The 20,747-nt window shown below is 47.4% G+C and overlaps 1 protein-coding gene across 2 annotated transcripts in view; it reads right to left on the bottom strand.

The window, feature by feature from the left end:
* B4GALNT3 (beta-1,4-N-acetyl-galactosaminyltransferase 3) overlaps window positions 1–20,747 on the bottom strand; it is a 66,765-nt gene that overhangs the window by 8,356 nt on the left and 37,662 nt on the right. For both annotated transcript variants that reach the window (XM_085229784.1, XM_085229781.1), the window contains exons 2-14: window positions 16,203–16,306; window positions 15,465–15,542; window positions 10,139–10,234; window positions 9,567–9,657; window positions 8,669–8,769; window positions 8,255–8,322; window positions 7,628–7,706; window positions 7,109–7,175; window positions 5,298–5,441; window positions 4,217–4,326; window positions 3,256–3,356; window positions 1,907–1,983; window positions 486–1,497 (exon numbers count right to left, since the gene is read on the bottom strand). In XM_085229784.1, coding sequence (XP_085085910.1) covers window positions 486–1,497; window positions 1,907–1,983; window positions 3,256–3,356; window positions 4,217–4,326; window positions 5,298–5,441; window positions 7,109–7,175; window positions 7,628–7,706; window positions 8,255–8,322; window positions 8,669–8,769; window positions 9,567–9,657; window positions 10,139–10,234; window positions 15,465–15,542; window positions 16,203–16,214 — 2,036 coding nt within the window. In that variant the 5' untranslated portion in view covers window positions 16,215–16,306. The remainder of the gene's footprint in view (window positions 1–485; window positions 1,498–1,906; window positions 1,984–3,255; window positions 3,357–4,216; window positions 4,327–5,297; window positions 5,442–7,108; window positions 7,176–7,627; window positions 7,707–8,254; window positions 8,323–8,668; window positions 8,770–9,566; window positions 9,658–10,138; window positions 10,235–15,464; window positions 15,543–16,202; window positions 16,307–20,747) is intronic.

The following is a 20,747-nucleotide window of genomic DNA, read 5'->3' as shown; positions in this document are numbered from 1 at the left end:
AGGTTACTTGGTTGTTTGTGAGGTCAGGGTGCTGATTCACAATATCTGACAGGTCCCTTCTGATCCTATGTCCTAAATGGTACTGGGTCCACAAACTGAGAGGTAATACGCATTAAACCACAAGCATGAGGAGCTCCAGTCCTAATTCGTATCACTGAGGTTCCTTAATCTACAGCTGGCAAAATGCTTCTACGTGCTCTCAATGCTTACACAGTGCAAGGAGGAAAACAGCCATGCACCAGTGATGCCAGCTGGACTGAAACCTCCAGTCTCTCCCATTTACAGCCACTGGCTGTTGGAGGGTGACAGTCACCCCTGGACATGATCTAGTACCCAACATTCTCATTTCTCAGCTCAAAGAGATCTTCTGGTTTTTAATAGAATCCTTGTCTGAAGTTTTATTTTCCATATCTAGTTTATCCTTTGATTCATTCTAGCTGCAAACAATAGGTACACAAGCTCTAGGTTTTCACACTTTGCCTTACCCTTTAATCCTTTGGTTGAGCTTCTTGAGAAAGACACGTGTGACTTCCAGGGCTTCCCTCTCTTTCAGCAGCAGGTTTCCCGATGTGTTGCACTTCAGGTCAATCCAGTCAGTGCGCAGCACATGGAAATCCAGGTTGCTTGCGCTGAAAGTCTGCTCCCAGTTCACCAGCTGGTCAAACACTGGTACATAATCAAAACCTTCCTCATCCTCCTCCTCTGGCTCCCCATCCACCTCTTCCTCTTCCTCTTCTGCTGCCACCTTCTCAAGCCTAGACTTGCCCTTTGCAAGAGATGCCACATCTGTCTCTCCCTTGCCCGCGTCCCCACCAGTGGCCCTCTTCTGCTCAGCCACGTAGGCCTCCACCTGATTCAGCCACTGCTCCAGCCGTGGTGGGTCCTTGCTGGGGCCAGCAGAATCCACGAGGTGCCTGCTGGCTTTGCTGGATGCTGGGTCTGCTTTCCTAGCTTGCTTAGTGCCTGCTGGCTGCAGGCCATCCTCCATGACGCTGAGCTCTCCTCGAGGTCTCAGACCTTTGGGATTCCTGACCCTTGAGTCCCTGGGGCTGCTGAGAGGCTGCTCCCTTTGAGACCTGCTCCTAGAAGGAGGGTTCTCTTTTTTGGCAGGTGCTCTGCCCTGGGCGGCCCTGGCATGCTGCGGAGGGCTTCTGGAGTTGTCTTTGACTCCAGCTTTTAAGTGAGGTCTCTTTGTCACCGGGTTTCTCTCTGGGCCAGCTTGACTGAGGCTTTGGTTGGCAGGGGCCAGAAGGGCTGTTTTGACACCAGACTTTTTTGTCCGTCTCCTTTGTGTCACCTCCCCTGTGTCACCAACAGAGAGGAGCCGCCGATGCTCCCGGAGGGAATAGTCCTCATAGACACGATCGCTGCCCATCACTGTGCCGGGAGCAGCACTTGCTGGTTCTGCCCGCCGCATGTTGGGGTGCACTGGGGAGACAGTGCTCTCCACATCCTGCTCCCCATACTGCAGGTCATCCAGGTTCCCCTCCTGAAAGCCTGCAGGAATAATCACAGTTACGCCTCTGGCGCCATCCCAACCCTGGCACTCAACACCTATTAGCTGTGGAGATGTCTGGCAAAGCCTTCAGCTATGGATCTGCACACAGCCTTGCAGGGCAGCTGCAAGCATAGTCTACCATTCCATGCACAGCTGGCTCTGACACTTCTGCCCACATTTTTGTTGGAATTGCACCTCAGCTAAGTCACAGGCCTGAAAATTGGTCATCACATTATCTCCTAGAGTGCACTGCTTGGCCTCCCAGACTGTCCTTAAGAAAAGTGAATGTGGCAGGAAATATTTCCTTCCAGTTGCGGCACTGTGGCAGGGAAGGGCTGTGACCTGCTTGCCATGGAAAGTCAACAGGAGGATAAAAGGTTCCTCCAATCTGATATTAGGGGGTCCTACCTGGTTGCTCAGTCTTTTCATCAGAGTCCACGCTCTTCTCTGTCCGGTCCATTTTTATGTACTTGTAGAACCCAAATCTGCAGAAGGAAGGACACCAGCTTGACCAAAGTTATTTTGCCCTCTTCAACTAAATTCTAGCCACTGCTACAGAGGAGATGGTCAATTACTTTGATTATACCTCCTTTCATAGCAAGTTATAAGCTATCATCATCACTTTCAGATCTTGGGGCAATCATCTTATTGTCAAAAACATCAGCTTTCTTGGATTATCATTCCAGTTTCTCAGACATTTTCTTCAGTGCTGCTCCATGTGCACAGGAGGAAATTCCAACATGAGGACACTAAAATGCTCCTTTAACTTCTCTTAAACTTCTCCTTAAAGCTCAGATCCAGTGTAGCACTTACAAACTGAAGTCACTGTGCTACTGAAGTGGCTCGGACAGGTAACTGCAGTGATCTCCCTCTCTCTTCTCCCATACCACCACTGTGGTTTGTATGTTATGTCATCCCATTGTATGCTTGTGCTTCAAGCCTTTGGGAGGGGTTTCCCTCCTTGGATCGTTTCCTTCCATATGTGCTTGATGACAAGCAGAATAAACTCCCACTTCCCAAATGCTGTTATAATACGAACTATTTGTCAAGCAAAAAACTTGAGATGCATGTGCCAGTTCACAATAGCCACCTTCTCCATCTTTCACAATGAGCCCCAAGCCCAGTAGATCTCCCCAAAACCTACAATACAGTCTGTCTTTCCAGCCCTCAAATAGGAAGATGAGCACAAGGAGGCCACCATCAGCTATCTCACAGAAAAAGCAACTCTCCTTATCCTGCAAACAAGTCCTCCTGAAATGAACAGAATCCTCACACAAGATGCTTGTTTCCCTGTGAAGCAGGGAGCATGCACATGGTGGTTTTCTTGCAGGGCCATCACTGGAGCAGAACCCCAGTAAAAGTGAGCTGCATCTTTTCATCCCCCCCAGAGATGTCTGTGAGTATGGCTTGGCTTCCACAGTGACAGCCATTAGGAGGCTCCAGCTGCTGGCATGGAAAGTTTGCTGGCAAATACATTCCCTGATGTACTGGAACAAATATACTCTGACCCAGCTTCCTGGTTAATAGAGCAAGAAAAGTAGCAGCGGTTTTCCTTTGAGACCTAAGCACAATTTCACTTAAAGGAAGCACTGGCTATTGAAAGAAACTATAAATGCTTTAATGTTTTACAGGACTTAAGGGACCTTTAAATAAAGAGAGTCCCAACTAAATGAATATGAAATTCCACTCTAATTCCAACCTTAAAACTGTCTCCTCCCATTCTCACTGCTAATAAACCTCCAATTGCAGCATCCTACCTTTCCAAGTAATACGGGTTTTCCTGATAGAAGCATTTGTTTTCTTTCTCCATATGGCTCAGACGGCTGTAATCATTGGGGTAAACGAAGGATAAATGAATCTGGGAAGAAGAGAAGAAAAATAAAGGAAAAACCCCCATCAATGCCAGACATCATTCATAAAGTGACCCAGACCTGATTGCAAGGTGAGCAGCCCTTTGGGGAAGGAACAGGCACTGCTCACTCCTCTCAAAGGCACCCAGTAGCAGACTATGAGAAGAGACTATGGAAATGGAAAACAAAGGAAGAGTGATGGGCACCTATCTGTCCATCTCTGCAACTATGTGTTGAAATCCTGTAACAAAACAAGAACTAGATGGGATAGTCCCACTGAGGAGGTGCAGGAGAACAGGGGAGCCCAGAAAGTGTGTCAGGTCAGCCCCAGGCAAGGCTGACGAAGCCATGGTTGCCCAAGATGTGAGTCCCACGGGAAGTGTAGGCTTGAACTGGCATCAAGGGATAGCAAAGCAGGCTGGTGATATGCTCCCAGTCCCACTGGCTCTGCCAGGCCTCAGCCAGTCTCCTCTGCTATGAAAAGGAGTGAACTTTGCTATGCTGCATGTTCATAAATGTGGGTCCTATCTCAAGGCCAGTTTGAAAACTCTTCTGGGCCTTGGTCCATGCACACTACACTCCCCAGGGAATGAAATCCTCAGCCATGACAAGTCCATGTGAAGGCAAGCTCAGAGCTTTTGCTTGAGGTCTGAGGGGCTTTGTAAGACACACACTTGTCTGCCAGTGAGACCAGCAAGCAGTGTGTAGCACTTATCTTCCTTCTCTTGCTGTTAACTTCTGCCATGTATTGGGAGGCTGAAGACCTGAAGAACAAGCGGTCACTTGTACAGGAGGTACCCATGGAGGCCCATGGATAATCCTTCCTCCTTACCCCTGGGTAAGTGCTGGCTCAAGGAATAAAACTTACAAACTGGAGGCCCTGGTAGCGCTGCAGAGGGAACCCATTCACCAGGTAGCTAGGCTTGTATGGACAGTCTGGCAGGGCACGGCGCAGGCGTGACTTGCTGAGCAGAGGCACTGAGAAGAAAAAATGCAGGCAAGCATTGCTGGAGGAACCCTACTGCATTTGATGCACCAGTCTAGCTACTTCTGTGCCCAGCTTGTACTTAACTATATGAGAGGTTATCAGATAGAATCATAGAATCATTAAGGTTGGAAAAAGACCACTAAGACCATCTAGTCCAACCCCAATCCATCACCACTATGCTTGGTATCCATATCTCTCAGCGCCATATCCATATGATTTTTGAACACCTCCAGGGATGGTGACTCCACCACCTTCCTGGGCAGCCTGTTACAATGCATCACCACTCTTTCAGAGAATTTTTTTTTTTTTCTAATATCCAACCTGAACCTCCCCTGGGGCACCCTGAGACCATCCCCTCTAGTCCTATGACTGTTACCTGGGAGAAGAGGCATACCCCCACCTCACCATAACCTCTTTTCAGGTATCTGTAAAGAGCGATAAGGTTTCCTCTGAGATTCTTCCAGACTGAGCAATGCTGGTTCCCTCAATCACCATAAAACCTGTGCTCCAGTCCCCTCACAGATCTGTTGCCCTTCTCTGGATGTGCTCCAGGGCCTCCGATCCTTCTTATAGTGAAAGACCCAAAACTGAACACAGTACTTGAAATAAGGCCTCACCAATGCAAGTACAGAGAGGTGATCCTGCTGACTACACTACTTCTGATACATAAAGTGAAACACCTTTTAAAGTTCATGTATTCATTTTGTTCTACAGCACTTGCACTAAAATATGCCTGGAGACACTGCATGAGTTCAACTCCAAGAAAGAAGAGATGAGTTTACTCTGTGTTTTGTCTCGTATCCTATAGCAACAGATGCTGCACGCTGCCCCCTGCTCCACTGTGAAATAAGGAGGGTGGCCTTTGATAACCATGGCGCAGGAGGACAATCTTGCTCAGCTGTTCACTTGCATGTGCTGGGACAGGCTGCAGCTGCCTTCTCAACTCCCTTGCAAGTCTTACCTTTGTAAAGAGTGTCCCGGGGGTCAGGCTTCAACATGTCAGCAGGGTGTGCCTTGCCGCCCGTGCCATCAGCAGCCCGGCTCTTGCGGCTGGCCAGAGTCTGCGGGATGTGCCCAACCTCATCCATCTTTAACAGCGTCTCATCTAGAAACCAGAGAGAGAACAGAAGGGGGAGGAAGAGCTCATTCATCCCTTGTCCCAGGCAGCAATTTTCCCCAGCATCAGCCCTTCCAAATGGTATTGCACAACAGCAATGCCTGCATGGTACTCATCAGGAGCTTCAACAGTGCTTGAGGGAAAGAAAGGCTCTGACTAGGAAAGCTGGAGATACTGAACACAGCTATCAGTGAAAGCAAACAAACACAGTGATGAGTTATGGCTGGAAATGACCTTGTGAGAGGACAAACCAGCAGTGGTGTGCTCCAGACACCCCAGCCTGGCAGAAATTACTGCTCACGTTTGAATTATCAGCATTAAATTTCTTTTATAAGTAGACAGAAAATGTTGAATAGGAGGAGAAAGCTGAGAAATGGAAGTTTATCCTGTGCTGGAAAATGAGCGAGACCTTGGGGTGAGGCCTTCAATGCCCTAGAAGGATGGTGCTCTAGCAGGGTAATGGAAAGCCATGGTAAGCCAGGAGCAGTGGGAAGCACAAACTCAAGATTGAGTACTGGTTATGCCTTTTCTTGAGTGCTGCTGCCAGATTTCATGTCTCCATGGATCTGACTCTGAAGTGAGCAGAACTGAGTTAATATCTGCAAATGTAATAAATAAATATCAAAAATAAATAATAAATAGCATGCTGGGCACTGGGGTTACTGTTAGCAACTTCTGGGTACTGAACTGAACACGGAAACCTCAGAAGGATGGGATAATTTATGATACAAGCCACACGCTGAGGTGGAAGAGAGGAACACTGTATGGGAGAGTGCAGCACTTCTTCTTCTGAGCTGCAAAACATTCCTTCTACAGGCAAGTAATAAGCAGAAAAGGACAGAAGGAGAAAGAAAGATCTGACTGAATACCTTGTCCTGGCCAAATGGCAAGTTTCAGAAAATGCAAGAGCAGGTTGTAATCCAAGACACCGTAAACAGATGTCTAGATTACATCATGGAGTCTTCCATAGGCAAGAGTGTTAGCACAGAAAAAATAGCAGAGATATTGGAAGGTACCAGCAATAGGTACAGAAAGGGGGAATGCTGGCAGTGGAAAGTGATGCTGACAAAAGTAGATAAGCAAAGGAGCTCCTTAACTGATAAGGGCACCACGTGATGTGCTAAAAAGGGTTTGCAAAACAGGAGGACTGGGCTGATATATTAGCTGCAACCTGGAAGCAACCTGAAAAGACTTGAAGGAAGCATTGAAGAAAGCAGCAATGCCTGATACCTCTAGATGAGTTCAACTGTGTCCAGCATCCTGAGAGAAATCTGCTGGAGATGCTCCAGTGGCCAGCACATCTCCATCATTTCATTCATCAGCCCCCATGTTATGGGCTCCTACATTCTTCCCTAGCTTTCTGCACAAGCAACTTTCATCCCATGATACTCTCGCATATCAGTTTCCCTCACTCTTACAGACTCTCTTCCCTATCATTTCTCTGTCATTTAATCCTAATTCCAGTTCTCCTGTATTTAATAATGAGTCACACACACTTGTTCAGAGGTCTCTCCTGACCCGTCTCCATTTCTTTCTTGTAATGATCTGTACACAAACTATTTGCCTGGATAGACTGTGATTCACAGCAAAACACCGATGATAAGTTTTGGAAGAATGGGGAGGTGCTCAGGAAAACTTGTGGTGAACATACTTACTAGCAAAAAGGGAGAGGTACTGGGAGTCAATGACTTTGAACTTGGCATCTGGGTCATTCAGTTTCCACTGGAACAGAGAAATGCATTAAAACCATGTTGTTATGCATTTAACCAAACCTGAACAAAAGGAACAGATACAAGGTGGCATTTTTTCACTAGATGGGCCCACAGCTTTCTTCTCCTTACTACAACAGTCCACCTAGCAGCAAAAGACTGGGAATAACCCGAAATTCCCTTGGACTCAGTCAAAGCAGGAAAGGATAAAGAGAAGCAACAAAGACCAGAAAGCAGAACTGTCCCAAGCAAAATGGTCCTAACATAGCCAGGGTTGTACCACATAGAAGAAGGAAGGACTCTGGAAGGGCTTTGGTATATTCATCTCATACAAAGAGGATAAGGGGCCTGGGAAGGGAGGGAAATAATTATAAACTTTATTCCCAAGATTCAAGAAACACATATATTGTACATAACACATCAATTTGCATAGAGCATACAGCATAGCCATTTGCATAGACTCACTGCTACTTCCACATGGTCTGTCCCTTTGTCATCCTGCTTGTGCAGCACCTCAAAGTAGTACCTGCCTGCAGCTGACAACCTGTGAAAAACAACATGTCTGTCACCAATGGCATTAAGGAATATTTCTTCTTAGCTTGCCAGCAGACAATGAGTGGAGAGCAACCACATCCATGAAAGAACCTAATTCTCAGGGTGAGTAGGACTGGGATTGTCAAGAAAACTCAGATGCTGGCAGCTAGATAGGTGGCTTCCCTGGTGCGTCTGAAGCACTTCAGACCCTTCTCAGATTATTCTGAACAAATCCCTTTCAGCCCTGTCTGCCAGGTTCTGGCCTCTGGGAAATCTGGGCAGTTCCAAGGCAGGAAGTTTGGAGTACAGCTCATAAGGAGGAGTCTGGATTTGCTGATGACTGTCCTCCAGGGAAGAAAAAATCAGCACTGCATTTCTGCTGCAAGCCTGTAAAGCAACTGGCACAGATGCAGAAGTGTCACTTGAGCTTTAGCAGACCCCATAGTAGCTTCTATCTCTATACTGTTAAATTCTTCAGAACAAGTTTTATTTCATTTTTCCTGTCACTTCCTGGCCATGCACAGAAGTGGCTGGAAGTGAGAGACTCTGCTCACTCACCTCACCACCTTTGATTGCTGACTCCAAAATTTTCCAAACTCCCCCGGTGCTGTCCACTCCTTCCCTGTCTGAGAAGAGACAGAAGATGCTGCAGTTAAGATGAAATGTTTCCCTGGTTACTGTGCTGGAGCAATGAAGAAAGAAATTTGAGCTGCTCATCCTGGTGTGACAGCCTCTGGACAGATTTAAATTCCTTAACCATGAAACTGGGGCTGCCAGCTGCAATGCTGATATGTATCTGGCTTAAGGTATATTGTGTCATATTTGTCTGGCATCTGTGGTGGTGGTGGTGCCTGTAGTTGAGAGGGAAAAGAAACTTGGCTAGACCAGAGAAGCATGGAAGACAGGAGGGTATCCATCCCCACAGAAACATCCCAGCTTTTTATGGAAGAAGCCATGCAGAATGCACTGTACCTTGCCCACACTGGCCAGCAGCTGGAGACCAGAGGTCTTTTCATCTGAACTCAACCAGAACTCAGCATTGTCATCCGCAGCAATGGCAAACTGAAACTCTCCTGTCAAGACATGGCAGCAGTAAGTAGGGTTCTGGGGTGAGGACTTGTGCACAGAATGGAGTCTGCTCCTCTAAAATGCTGTCTTTGCCTTCTTTGCTGGCGATACCAGATTAATCCTTCGGATATTAACCATGCCCCTTTCAACCTTTCTGAATTCTTAAACTCTGCAGTGATTGAAAACAAAACGTCACTTACAGCTGGTTCCCTATTCATCCTACACTGATTTCACCTGACACCTAATCTGGAAAGCTAAAAAGTCTGTGTCATGTCTCCCTGGTTTTTGCTCTCAGAATAAACATTTCGTGTGAGAAATTATGTTTGGATGAAGGAATATGCATGTGGAACCATGAAAGGAGACAGAGGTGTTAGAGTCTGGCTGTTCCGGTCAGGGTCACAGAGATGGCAGCTGAGGGCCAGGGATGGGTGCATGTTAGTGGGCCGTTCTGGGCAGAAGCACGTAGCTGGGTGATGCAGATGTCAGCTGGTGTCAGACATCATTCATGAACCTAAGGAGCAGCAGGAACAGTAACAATGTTATGTACAGTCCTATCCGTGCAAGGAGGGGGATGAGTTTCTCATACCCACATGCACGTCATGGGGTAATGCATCCATGACAGCACTGTTTTTTAAGCAGCACTTCCAACTGTTTTCTTCTGTGCTTTTTCTTTCTACCCTACAACAGAGGCAGATGTGCTTTATCCATGCCAAGGACACAGCCAGCTGGACTGCCTACGTGAGGGGCTGTGCACTTGAGCTAAGAAGAGATGCCAGCAGCCCCAGAGCCCACGAGCCCTCACCATCAGTGAAAGGATGCAGGTAGCCAAATATCCGGAGACCATAGTTGGTCCATTTTGGGGACACAGCCAGTTTCTTCAGCACTGTTCTTGTCTGAAGTGGAAGATGATAAAAAAAATAAAGTTAGATGGATAGGGACAAGAGGGGAGGAGCAGTTTGCAAAAATCTTGCAATGGGTGAACAGAGAGAAGTATGACATTTGTTTTGTGAGGATGTGGCATGGCGTGTGATGGAAGCAATGGGAAAGAGCAGGAGAGCTGTGAGAGGAACTGGAGCAAGGGCTGCTCAGAAGGAAGGGCTGCATGGGGGATGTTGGAGATGGTGGGAATGGGATATGACATTCGGTGGGCACTTTGGAGGGAAAGCACAGGGCTCCTTCATGCTGTGCCCAAACTCCAGCAGGCCAGCAAGGGCAAAATGAGCTTCCTCCCAGAGGTTCAATGAACCCTTGTGAAAGCTTCCTGATCTCTCAGGAGTAGGAAGAAAGAGGAGGTGGTGAAAAGGGGTGGAGACAGGATGCAAAGGAAGCAAAGACAAGAACCGTGGGACAGACATTGTTGGGGGTCTTACTCACGTGGGGGTAGAGGGGAAAGTGGTGGTTTCTTCTGAGCTGATCAGTGGAGCTGCCACACCAGTCCTCAAACACATGCAGGTTGGCCTGGCCCTGAAACTGGGGGGCAGAAGAGAGGGACCATGAATTGCTGTGCCCTTCCCATGTTCTTCCCTGTATTCCAGCCTCAGCCATGGCCCCCAGCACCAGAGAGCTTGTGAGAGAGAAGGAAGATGCTGTTGCAGCAGTGACATCTAACCAGCTGAGCACTGGGACTAGGCCAGGTGTCATCTGAACAGCTCCAGGGATCTGTGATAATGCACAGGAGAGCTCAGCTAAATGGCTAGGAGTCACTCATTTAGCTCTGTCACAAAGGTGTTAAATCAGAATCTGGTACCATGAGGCCTGGGGCATGCTGTGGTGTGGCACCAGCTAACAGTGAAACTGCAAGGGTAGGACAAAGGTACTTTTCCAAAAAGGTATTTTTCATTTCAGGGCTATTTTCCTGACCAATGGAAGAGGGGACACCCTAAGGAGTGGAGATGACAGATCTCCTCAAACCCTGCCTGCGAGGTGGGGCTCAGGGAAGATGGTGAGAAAAGGCCTGCTCCTTAAGGAATAGACTTTCTTTTGTCATAACCATCCAGAAAGGAAGAGTTGGCTGCCTTCCAGACAGCCCAAGCTCTCTGTGTGCAACAGCTGTCGGATGCTGAAGCCTTCCTTGCAGAGTTGGCATCCAAAAGCAGAGAAAAAATAAGCTGGACACTGTACAGGCAACCTTAGATGGGGAAACACTAAAGAAAGACATAGGTTGCTTTGGGACTGGGGAGGTTTTCTACAGCTGTCTTGCCTATATAAGGAGCTATGGAGCCTAGCTGAGGTTGGGTGAGCAAACGTTGGAAATGCCTCAACTGCACCCACATGTCTACAGATGGCAGCAAACTCCTAGTTTTGGCTGGGGAAGTCTTGAGCCTGGCTGAAAACAGTGTGGGGGAGCTGGGCCTAGCCACCCGGAGCACTTCTGGCAGAGAAACCATTTCATGGAGTTATTTCTCCCAGGGTAGCAAGTTGGGGTTTTGTTTTGTCATAAATCAGGGCTTGAAGGAAGGACATGAAGCGGACTTGGCCCGGCACCAGCTCATATAGTAATGCTCCTTGTGAGCTGTGGGCTTTAGTCATGCACGTGACAATCATCTCTGCCTGCCAGGCAAAACACATTCACAACTGCTGCAGTTCTCGAGTGGTCTCCTGTCAGCCCACTCTCCCTGAAACTGCCAGGGCTTGCCTGATGTCTGAATGTCCCCATGGTCCCTCATTATCGTCTCTCCCCCTCTGCTGCTATCCCTCAGCCCAGACTCTGCCCATCGGGCAAAAGGAAAGCAATGAGACAAAGCAGATGCAGTTCCCCAGGAGGAATTACAGAGGGCCCAGGGCAATGGCTGCAGCCAAGAGAAACCTGGGGCTCTGCAGGGAGCTACAACATAAATCAATCACTGCACATGTGACAAACACTGAGTTGGAACTTCACGGCTGGGAAGTCTCATGCACCCAGTTCAAATCCAAGGGTCTTACACTGTTTTCTCAGCCAAATCAAACAAAGGCAATTACTTTTCTTGTGGAACATGAACTGAGGTGAAGAAGCCGTACTGACAGCTAGTTAGGAATCAAATCTTCTGGCAGTCTGTCCCTTGCTGTCCAGAAGTGACGCTGTTTTCCATCTGAGAAAACCATGCGTATACTTCAGATAGCAGCCTCAGATCTCTGTCACATGTAGCACAACACTCCCACACTGTGGGCAGGCTGTGGCTGCACTCCTTCCTGGCAAAGGCAGACCCCAGGAGGTGCTCTCAGTGCTCAGAACTGCAAGAGAGCCAAGTTGCTTTTGGCAGGGGGCAACTCAAACACCGAAGCAGATCTGTATTAGGGAACTCCCCAAAGAGTGGCCAGAATTGTTGTTTGCAGAGGAAAACTGGAGAACTGCAGAGTTCTGGCAGCATTAGGCAGAGGGCAACTTACTTAAAATGAAGGCAGCCATTACTGAGCTCAGTGCTCTGTCAACAGTCGGAGATGAGCCTTCAGTCTACTAGGACAGCACCCCCAACTTCCAAAGTCTTTACAAAGCTGCCATAGAGGAGTTTCTGGCAGGAGCTAACATGATCTCTTTGCTTTCCTGTGCTCACAGCAATCAGAAATAATTAACTGGTAAATAACAAGCATTTCTTGCACGTAGCTTCAGAGCCTTTTCTGAGGCAATAGATTTTCTCCTTTGCTACAGCAGCCTACTTTACTTTCTGCTTCCTCTGAAAGGAAAAAGAAGAAGGTTATTGACAGATATGTGCTGGCTGCCCAAAGCGGCTCTGGGAGTGAAAACTGAGCTAGGCTTTAATTTTAGGCCTCCAAGAGTCATTGGTGCAGCAGCTGTTTTGAAACCCTATCACCTCTGTCTCCAGCTCAACTCATGGCTGTCCATTGAAGCAGCTGAGAAATTCTTCTTCTTGCTATTTGAGTTTCCTCTGGAACATGCAGAAAATAATCTGCCTAGGGCTTTTGTTCCAGATTGCAGCAATAAACTGCACCATCATTCACAATTCACACACAGAGCTCCTGAGAAACACTGATGGATTTTGTAAATTTGTCTTCCCAGCTTGGATCTACCTGACCCTGGTTTTTAAGAGGTCTGAAAAGCTAGGACCTAGTAAGTAACAACTTAAGTTTTCCTTCTCCTTTTAAAAGCATCTGCTTTGGATATTTTGGATAGATTGACTTGGCCAGAACCAGGAATAGAAGCCAAGAATCTAGGCCACAAACAGGAGTTGGTATTATGTGGTCTGTGCTACGTAACACCACCACAGAGGCTCTTTCTGACCCTTGGGTTCCTCCTTCCCAGCCCCACCTCCCAGGTGATCATCTCCTTCCCAGTGACACAGTGGCACTTCAAGAACTCAACTGTGATCCACATGAGCCACATGTCATGCACTGAGGGCACTGTCATCACAGTGTGTGTGCATCATGTGCATGCTGATGTCCTCTGGAGCACAGTATTGTGGTCACACAGCAAACACTACTGCAGAAGGGAAGGGACAGCTGAAGTGTACTAAGAGCAGGGATACAAGAGCTGGGGCTTACACAGCAGCTTTGTGATGCTGGGCTGCTGGGCCTGCTGCTGAGCCCTCCTGCTGAATGAACAGCGGTTTGGAGCTATGGGGTTGTATTAAGAGACACTGGTATTTCCAATTTCTTCTAGTAGGAATTTTGGATTACCAGCCTTTCCTCAGAAAACACGCACAGATCTAGCTGTAGATGTCCCTGTTCATTGCAGGGCAGTTGGACTAGATCACCTTTAAGGGTCTCTTCTCACTCAAACAATTCTGACTGTACAGTTCTATGATACTATGATCTTTCTTCCTAGCCCAAACCCCATCCTGTCAAGACTGCCCAGCGGGGTCGCCCTACACACCAAGCAATTCCTCTGCAGCCAGGAGTCCCAGGGAAGAAGGGAGAAGCAGCAGCAGAGCACAACCGGCTGTGCTGGAGCAGGATGGAGAAGAGAGGTCTTTCCTAATTTAAGCCTGGCCAGCCTTGGCATAACAGAGCTGTGCAATTCTGGGAATGTGCAGCACCAGGGAGGATAGATGTGGCACAGAGAGGACAAGTCTGAGCCAGGGAAGAAAGGCAACATTATGCTGCAGACTGAAACTCCCAGAGCTGAGTTCATAAGCCATCATAAGCTGCCGCAGTCCTTTATCTTGCCTAGGCCAGTCTGGGCGAGGGACATTCAGCAGCCAGCAGCTGGACTTGCTGCAAGCTCATGCACTGGCATCAGTTGGGGTCCCTGAAGATGAATCAGCAAGGGATCTCTTGAATTCTGCTTTCCCCTGCATGCGAATATAACATTTTTAGAGATTTCCCACATTGTTCACTTTCCCACTACAATATCCAAACCTTAAGATTCAAACCACCTATTTCATCTCCTGATACTGAAAGAGGAAAATTGAGACCCACTGTTTGGCCATGCTGGCTGCAGCACACCCTGCACACCTGTTAATTATTCACGTTTGTCAGGAATATACCTCTGTTCAAACAAAGCCCAGCTCTGTGACCTGTGGGAGGCGAATCACCTGCTCTCACCCTAGGAATCAGGCTTCAATTAAGTGCTTAGAGATGCTGCCAGGAGGACACAATGGGATCATAGACCTCAGGTAATTAATTCGGACAAAGTTACAGGAAAACCTAATCCCCAGGCCAGGAGAAATTCAGCTGGTGATTACACAGGCAACAGGCATCTCCACACAGAGTTGTGCCGGCAGATCGCTCTCCATCCCATGGAGATGACATCGGTGAATCCAGGGTGGGAGTGTGGCAAGGCCAACCAAACCCACTCCCCTGCTTTTACATCCTGGGACTCAAAAGCCTTCTTGCAGCAAAACTGCAAAGGCACACAGTTAACTCATAGTCAATCTGTTGTCCACCAGGACACCTAGGTCCTTCTCCTCAAAGCTCTTTTCCAGAAGGTCATCCCGGAATCTTACTGATACATGCTGACCCTGTAACACACTTCTGAAAAATCACTGAGGGGTGGAAAACAGAGACAACAGACAAAGCCTCCAAGAAACTGTGGGATTGCCACGGGATGGGAAGAAGCAGCAAATTCACTGCATCCACCCTGTGCACAGCAGCAGCTTTGGTCCTGATGAAACTCAACATGCCGTCACTCATCTGGGAGTCAGCCCCTTCTAATTGGTGCCAGTCCAATCACCAAATGCCCCCTGGCTGGTGTCCCTCTGATTATCAGTAGGCTGCATTTCTCCCTTATCTGAAGAGGAATGATGAGATAAGGGGACAGGGGAGGAAAGAACAAATGAGGCATGTAGAAAACAAAGAGAATGTTTGCCCCAGCCTTCAAAGGTCACTGGAGAAGGTCTCCATTCATCAGAAGTTTCAGTGAAGTGGAGAGACCTCTATGTACAATGTGCAGGGATTGGGTAACAAGCAATGCCAGAACATGAGCATAGCATGACACCACTGCGTGCCACAGTCAAGTACTTACTTGCTGAATACTTGGCCCTGAATATACCTCACCTTTTGAGGACAGCAAGCTGCCCACTCTCAGGGAATTATGGAAGGTGCGTGGTGCCTCTGTGGCTGGGGAAGATGCCAGATTATCAGGAATCTGGACACTCCTGTCTTTCCGGATGATTACTTGGGTCTGTAAGTGTCATTAAACCAGGAGGAGATGATAGCGAATGAAACAAACACATTTCCAGGCAAAGGGTCCTTTCTTATTCCCTTCCAATCTCAAAGATCTCTACCTATGGTTTCCTCATGCAGAATGTTAGAGAAAGGCACCAACCTCTGGCATCCATGGGACAGGGTTGTTCACAGCTGTGTAATTCAATTTATTCCTCCCACTTCTTTGATGCTCTTGGTTCTGAAATACAAGTAGAAGAAAATCAAAGTGACTTGATAAATAGCCAGGCATTAACACCTCCACAAGTATGTTCAAGTCTTGTTGCAAGAACATATGACGAAAAGAGCAACTTCCCACAACTTCTTCAAAGGGGAGGCCGGCCATTGGAGGCACAGTGGGGTTGGAAATGCTCCTTGGTTTTCTTGACAGCAGATTTCCATAGCAAGCCATTGAGGGGAAGGGATACCAGCACTTTATAATGGCTGCTAGCACAGAACTAAAACTTAGGTCATTATCCCTTGAAAGTTTTTGCCCATTCTTGTTTCAAAAGGTCCAAGCAACAGTTATTCCAGAACTTCCTTCAGGCAATAGAAACAAGCTGTACTTCACTGGAGCACTACAACCTCTTCTATGACCTTTCATTTCTGCTTCCATCTCATTCAGTGCTTCCTGTGCCACATACCCAGCCTTCTTCACACCAACGCCACAACTGAGTACATCTAAAATAACTCAGCTGACTACAGTGGAGTCATTGTATGCTAGCACTGCTGTGAGTCAGCTCAGATTTTGCTCTGTGCCATGCGCTCTTTTCTGCACGAAGAGAGAACTGCCTCTTGGTACAACATCCAAAAGGAAAATTTGCCCTCACAAATATTCAGAAGTTATTCAAAGTGTCCTCACCTGATGTCCCATCTTCTGGGAATAGTAAAACGGGAGGCTTAGGTCCCCAGCGGGGACATTTGGGTCTGCCAGAACCTTAGCCAGTTCCCTCCAGCTTTCATATCCTGCACAGAGGAAACAGAAAGAGTTGTCAGAGCACAGGCTAAAAAAAGAAGCTGCAGCATTTACCAGAATAAACTTGTCCCTTGCAGGTTTGAGAGACCTCCAACACTCCAGAACAGTCCAGCAGAGACCAGGAGTTGTTTATGTGATTTGAAGCTGGCAGACTGACACAAGGAGAGAAAGAGAAATTGCCCTTTCTTACTCCGTAGCTCTTTCCTCACTAATTTGTTACACTAAAGATTCATCATTGTTCTAAAATGCATTTCGGAGGTTTCATTAATCATCATAGAACTGAGAACTTCTTTGTAGGTCCTTCAGATAATCCCATTAGTCAAACTAAAGACCAATTTTTTAAACCAGCAACCCCAAAGAAAATAGCATATGATGATAAACAGATTCCTAATTAGTTTAATCATCAAAAGAATATTATTCTGATTATGCAGTTATTTGTACAATAAAAGCTTTTAATCTTTTCCTGAGTACAGTACCGAATGATTGCAAGGACCACACCTGATGGGACATTTGACTGCAGTGCATAAAGTACTAGCAGTGACACACTTAAGGATGTCCTTGTTTAAGTGAAGCCAGCTTCCAGGTTCAGATCAGCTGTATTTGACACGTCCTCTCCACAATCAACTTGAAACAGGATCTGGTTTTGGTATCAGGTGAAGTAGCAAGTCTGAGTACTGAGATGAAAGATTTGTGTCCTCTGTGCTGCACTGGCGACAGTAGTAGCAGGGATGTGGTCTGAAGGACCAGCAGATCCCACTGCTGAGGAATCTGCAGTGTTGGCATACTCATCTTCACTGTGCCCACCCAACCAGCATGGGAGGTGTGTTGTGGCTTCAGTAGGGGAGCACGCCCCATCAGTTTGCTTTGGAGGAGGCATTTATAAGTGACATGGTTGAGACTGACTCTGTTGAGACCAAGGCAAACCCAAAACAATTTCATGACCTGGAAGTCACAAATAACACTTTGACAGATTTTGTCTCCAACTGTGCTAAGCTCCTGGCCTGCTACTGAATCTACAAATAAAATCCTAGCAACTTGCTCCCAAATCTGTGTTCTGCTCCCAGATCTGTGTCTGAGGCAATTAGAAAGTAAGGGTATTGGTCCTGCCCCCTATTATGTAGGGGAAAAAATGGAACAGCTGAAAAGCAAGTGCAATGATTGTGGGAAATGTAAAAGTGAGCTGTCAGAGATATAACTGTAGAGGTAAGGTTTGGAAATAACTTGGGCATCCTGCTCTCTCAACACAAGTATTGACTTAGGTGTGTGGTTTTGATTCAGATCCTGTTAGATGCTGTTCAGCCATAAATGTCTGATCTAGGTCTTACCATCACCAGATTCTGATCTGAAGTTATGGGTTTTTGATCTTCTGCATAAGTTTTTTCAGTCAGTTTTTTCTGGGTGAGTAATCTACCAATTAATGCAGCTAAACAAATCTCATACTTCAGAGATTGACTGTCATGGGAAAGAGGAAGAATGTTCTGTGCCCCCTCAAAAATTAACATGTGAGAGCTTCCACCTCACTCAGTGTGATGAGGCAGAAACCACTGTTTCTCACTGTCCTGCAGCTGAATATAAAGTCCACTTGCAACAGGAATGGAACAGTCTTTGCAGTTGGCATGAAATTCAGTGCTCACTGCTTTGAAGGTTCATTTCTACTGGGAGAGAGAAGCACACTTTTTTTCAAGGGAGAGAGCTTGCTGGAAGGAGGACGCTGGCCTGACTTTTGGGCTGGTCCACAGCAGTTGCTCCTGGCCTTGTCTGTGCTCAAGCTCCTATGCACGACTGGCATAGAGCCCACCTTGGATCAAGCACAGAAGCCTGGCTGGATACAAGTGCCAACAGTTGACATTTCTCTGACCCTTGGAAAAGAGAAGAGAGGGAGGAAATTCTGAATTGTACAAATATTTACCTAACACTTATATCAGCCAAACAGGGAAGAGAAAAACAGCTAGAAATTAATCTGGAGGTAGCGATTTCCTTGCTGAGTAATTTGTACTTGGTCAGATTAATTTACCGATATGGTAGGAAATGAATTTCAGAAAGTAATAAGATGAACACTCTCTTTAGAGAAAGTTCGTAGTGCTGCAGTTCTTTGAAAGATCATCTTTTCCCTGGGGACTGTCATGAGGCATCCTTGGAGAAGAAACTGGCTTTCCTTGCTAGGAGGAGGGAGGGAGCTACAGAAGTCAGGAAAAGAGACCGAGCTCCCTTCAGTATCCTTCAACCAGAAGACCTGCTGATGACAACTGCTGCTTGAAGGCACTGAGATAGCCTTCTCCCCAGCACAAGGTTCAAGACATTGCCTTGCAAGTGTCCTCCTGAGAGCCAGACAGCAGTGTTCTACAGCAGAGTGGCTACATACGCTGCTCTGTCTTGGGAGCAGCAGAGAAGGATGGTCTATGTGATCTGTGACAGGTTCAACCCATCCTTGAGCCCCTCATAAACACTGCACTGAAGCCCAGCTGCTGGAGCACCTTCTTGATGGCTGCTTAAAGTCAACAAGAAACTAAAAGAGGGAAAATTTAGATTGGGTATATGGGAAAAGTTTTTTTTGATAAGAGAAATGAGGCACTGCAGCAGGTTGCCCAGAGAGGTGGTGGATGCCCCATCCCTGGAGACACCCAAGGTCAGGCTGGACGGGGCTCTGAGCAGCCTGATCTACCTGTGGGTGTCCCTGTTCACTGCAGGGGGGTTGGACCAGATGGCCTTTAAGGGTCTCTATCGACTCAAACGCTTCTATGAGTTTATGTCTGGAAGAAAGCAGTAGTCCGGAATTTACCTCAGCAAAACACTCAGGTATTAATAGGAGGGAATGCCAGGACTATTAGCTTTGATGGTTTAGCTCCAGTACCTCTACAAAATTGGTTCTGGGTTGGATGGGAAAAGGCAAAAAAAAATGTCAAGGCAAGAATCAGAAGCTTAGGAAGAGCTTTTCCTGAAGCCAGGTAGATAGCTGAAGAGGTTGGGCTGGGCTCAGCAGCGGTTAGACTGCCAGATAGATGCACCAGCCAGATCCTGCTTTTCTCTGTTCTGGGCATTTAGCTCCCATTACTTCCTGAAGCATGCTGTTGTTTTCCAAAGCTATTATTTCACACCACAAGTCTCCCAGAAAAGCAACCCTGTCACACTGATATAGCTGCAGCTTGCCAGAAGAGGCAGCTTGGACCCCTACCATCTGCTGCCCCTCCCTGGCATAAACATCCCCACAGCCACAAAAGACTCAGGGCAGTGGTTCACCAAGAGATCACCCTATTGGAAAGGTGGGCACATGGCTCTCTGCCAGGCCATGCAAGCTCGCAACCCAGTCTCCCACTGAAATTTTCTTTCCCAAGAAGTTACTGTTCATAACCCTGCCAGTGGTCATCATACAATGTGTAAAGCCTTGGCTAAGGAGTAATGCAAGGCCAGAGCAGTTAATTTGCTGTAATGCCACAGGAAAATGCTGGCAGCCTGCTATGTGGTCAGAAGTTAGGGGGTAGCAGAGATGTAACAAGAGAAAATAAGGTGTAGGTGTTTCTTGCTCTGGGTTGGGGCCCAAGGGCCTCTTCTCAGCTGTGCTTTTTCCTATGCTTAGGCTAAAAGTCAGCAAGGAATCTGCAGGAATAGCAAAGGGTGATGGGGAAATGTCACCCAACAGCAATGACTCTGCTAGAACAATGCACTTGAAGCCTGTCTCAAAAAAGGAGAACAACTAAAAATTTAAAAAAGCAGAAAGTCATAGCCAGAGATAATAGACCAAAGCACCCTGGGAGCTACCAGCCTCGGGCAGGAGCATGGCCAGGGCTGTTCTGTTCAGAGATTAGATCTATCCAGCTGCAGTCATACCCCCCCACCCCATTCAGTGCAGAATCACAGAATCACAAAATGGCCAGGGTTGGAAGGGACCTCAAGGATGATGAATCTCCAACCCCCCTGCCACATGCAGGGCCACCAACCTCCCCATTTAATATTAGACCAGGCTGCCCAGGGCCCCATCCAACCTGTCTTTGAACACCTCCAGGGATGGGGCATCCACAACCTCTCTGGGCAGCCTGTTCCAGCACCTCACCACTCTCTGTAAAGAACTTCCGCCTGACATCCAACCTAAATCTGCCCTCCCTCAACTTCAAACCATTTCCCCTTGTCTTGCTGTTATCTACCCTTTCTAAGAGTTGACTCTCCTCCTGTTTATAGGCCTCCTTTAGGTACAAAAGGGTGCATTGAGGTGACCCCACAATCTTCTTTTCTCCAAGCTGAACAAGCCCAGTTCCCTCAACCTGTCTTCATAGGGGAGGTGCTCCAGTCCCCTGATCATCTTTGTGGCCCTCCTCTGGACCCTCTCCAACAGCTCCCTGTCTTTCTTGCACTGGGGGCTCCAGACCTGGACACAGTACTCCAGATGAAGTAGTAGAAGTGCCTGCTGTTTCAATCACTCCTTGATTGTATCTGAAA

Source organism: Meleagris gallopavo, chromosome 1 (genome assembly GCF_905368555.1).
Source record: "Meleagris gallopavo chromosome 1, MGAL_WU_HG_1.1, whole genome shotgun sequence".
Taxonomy (NCBI): Eukaryota; Metazoa; Chordata; class Aves; order Galliformes; family Phasianidae; genus Meleagris; species Meleagris gallopavo.
The sequence above is the reverse complement of the archived record's forward strand: the minus strand, read 5'-3'. Positions and strand labels throughout refer to the sequence as shown.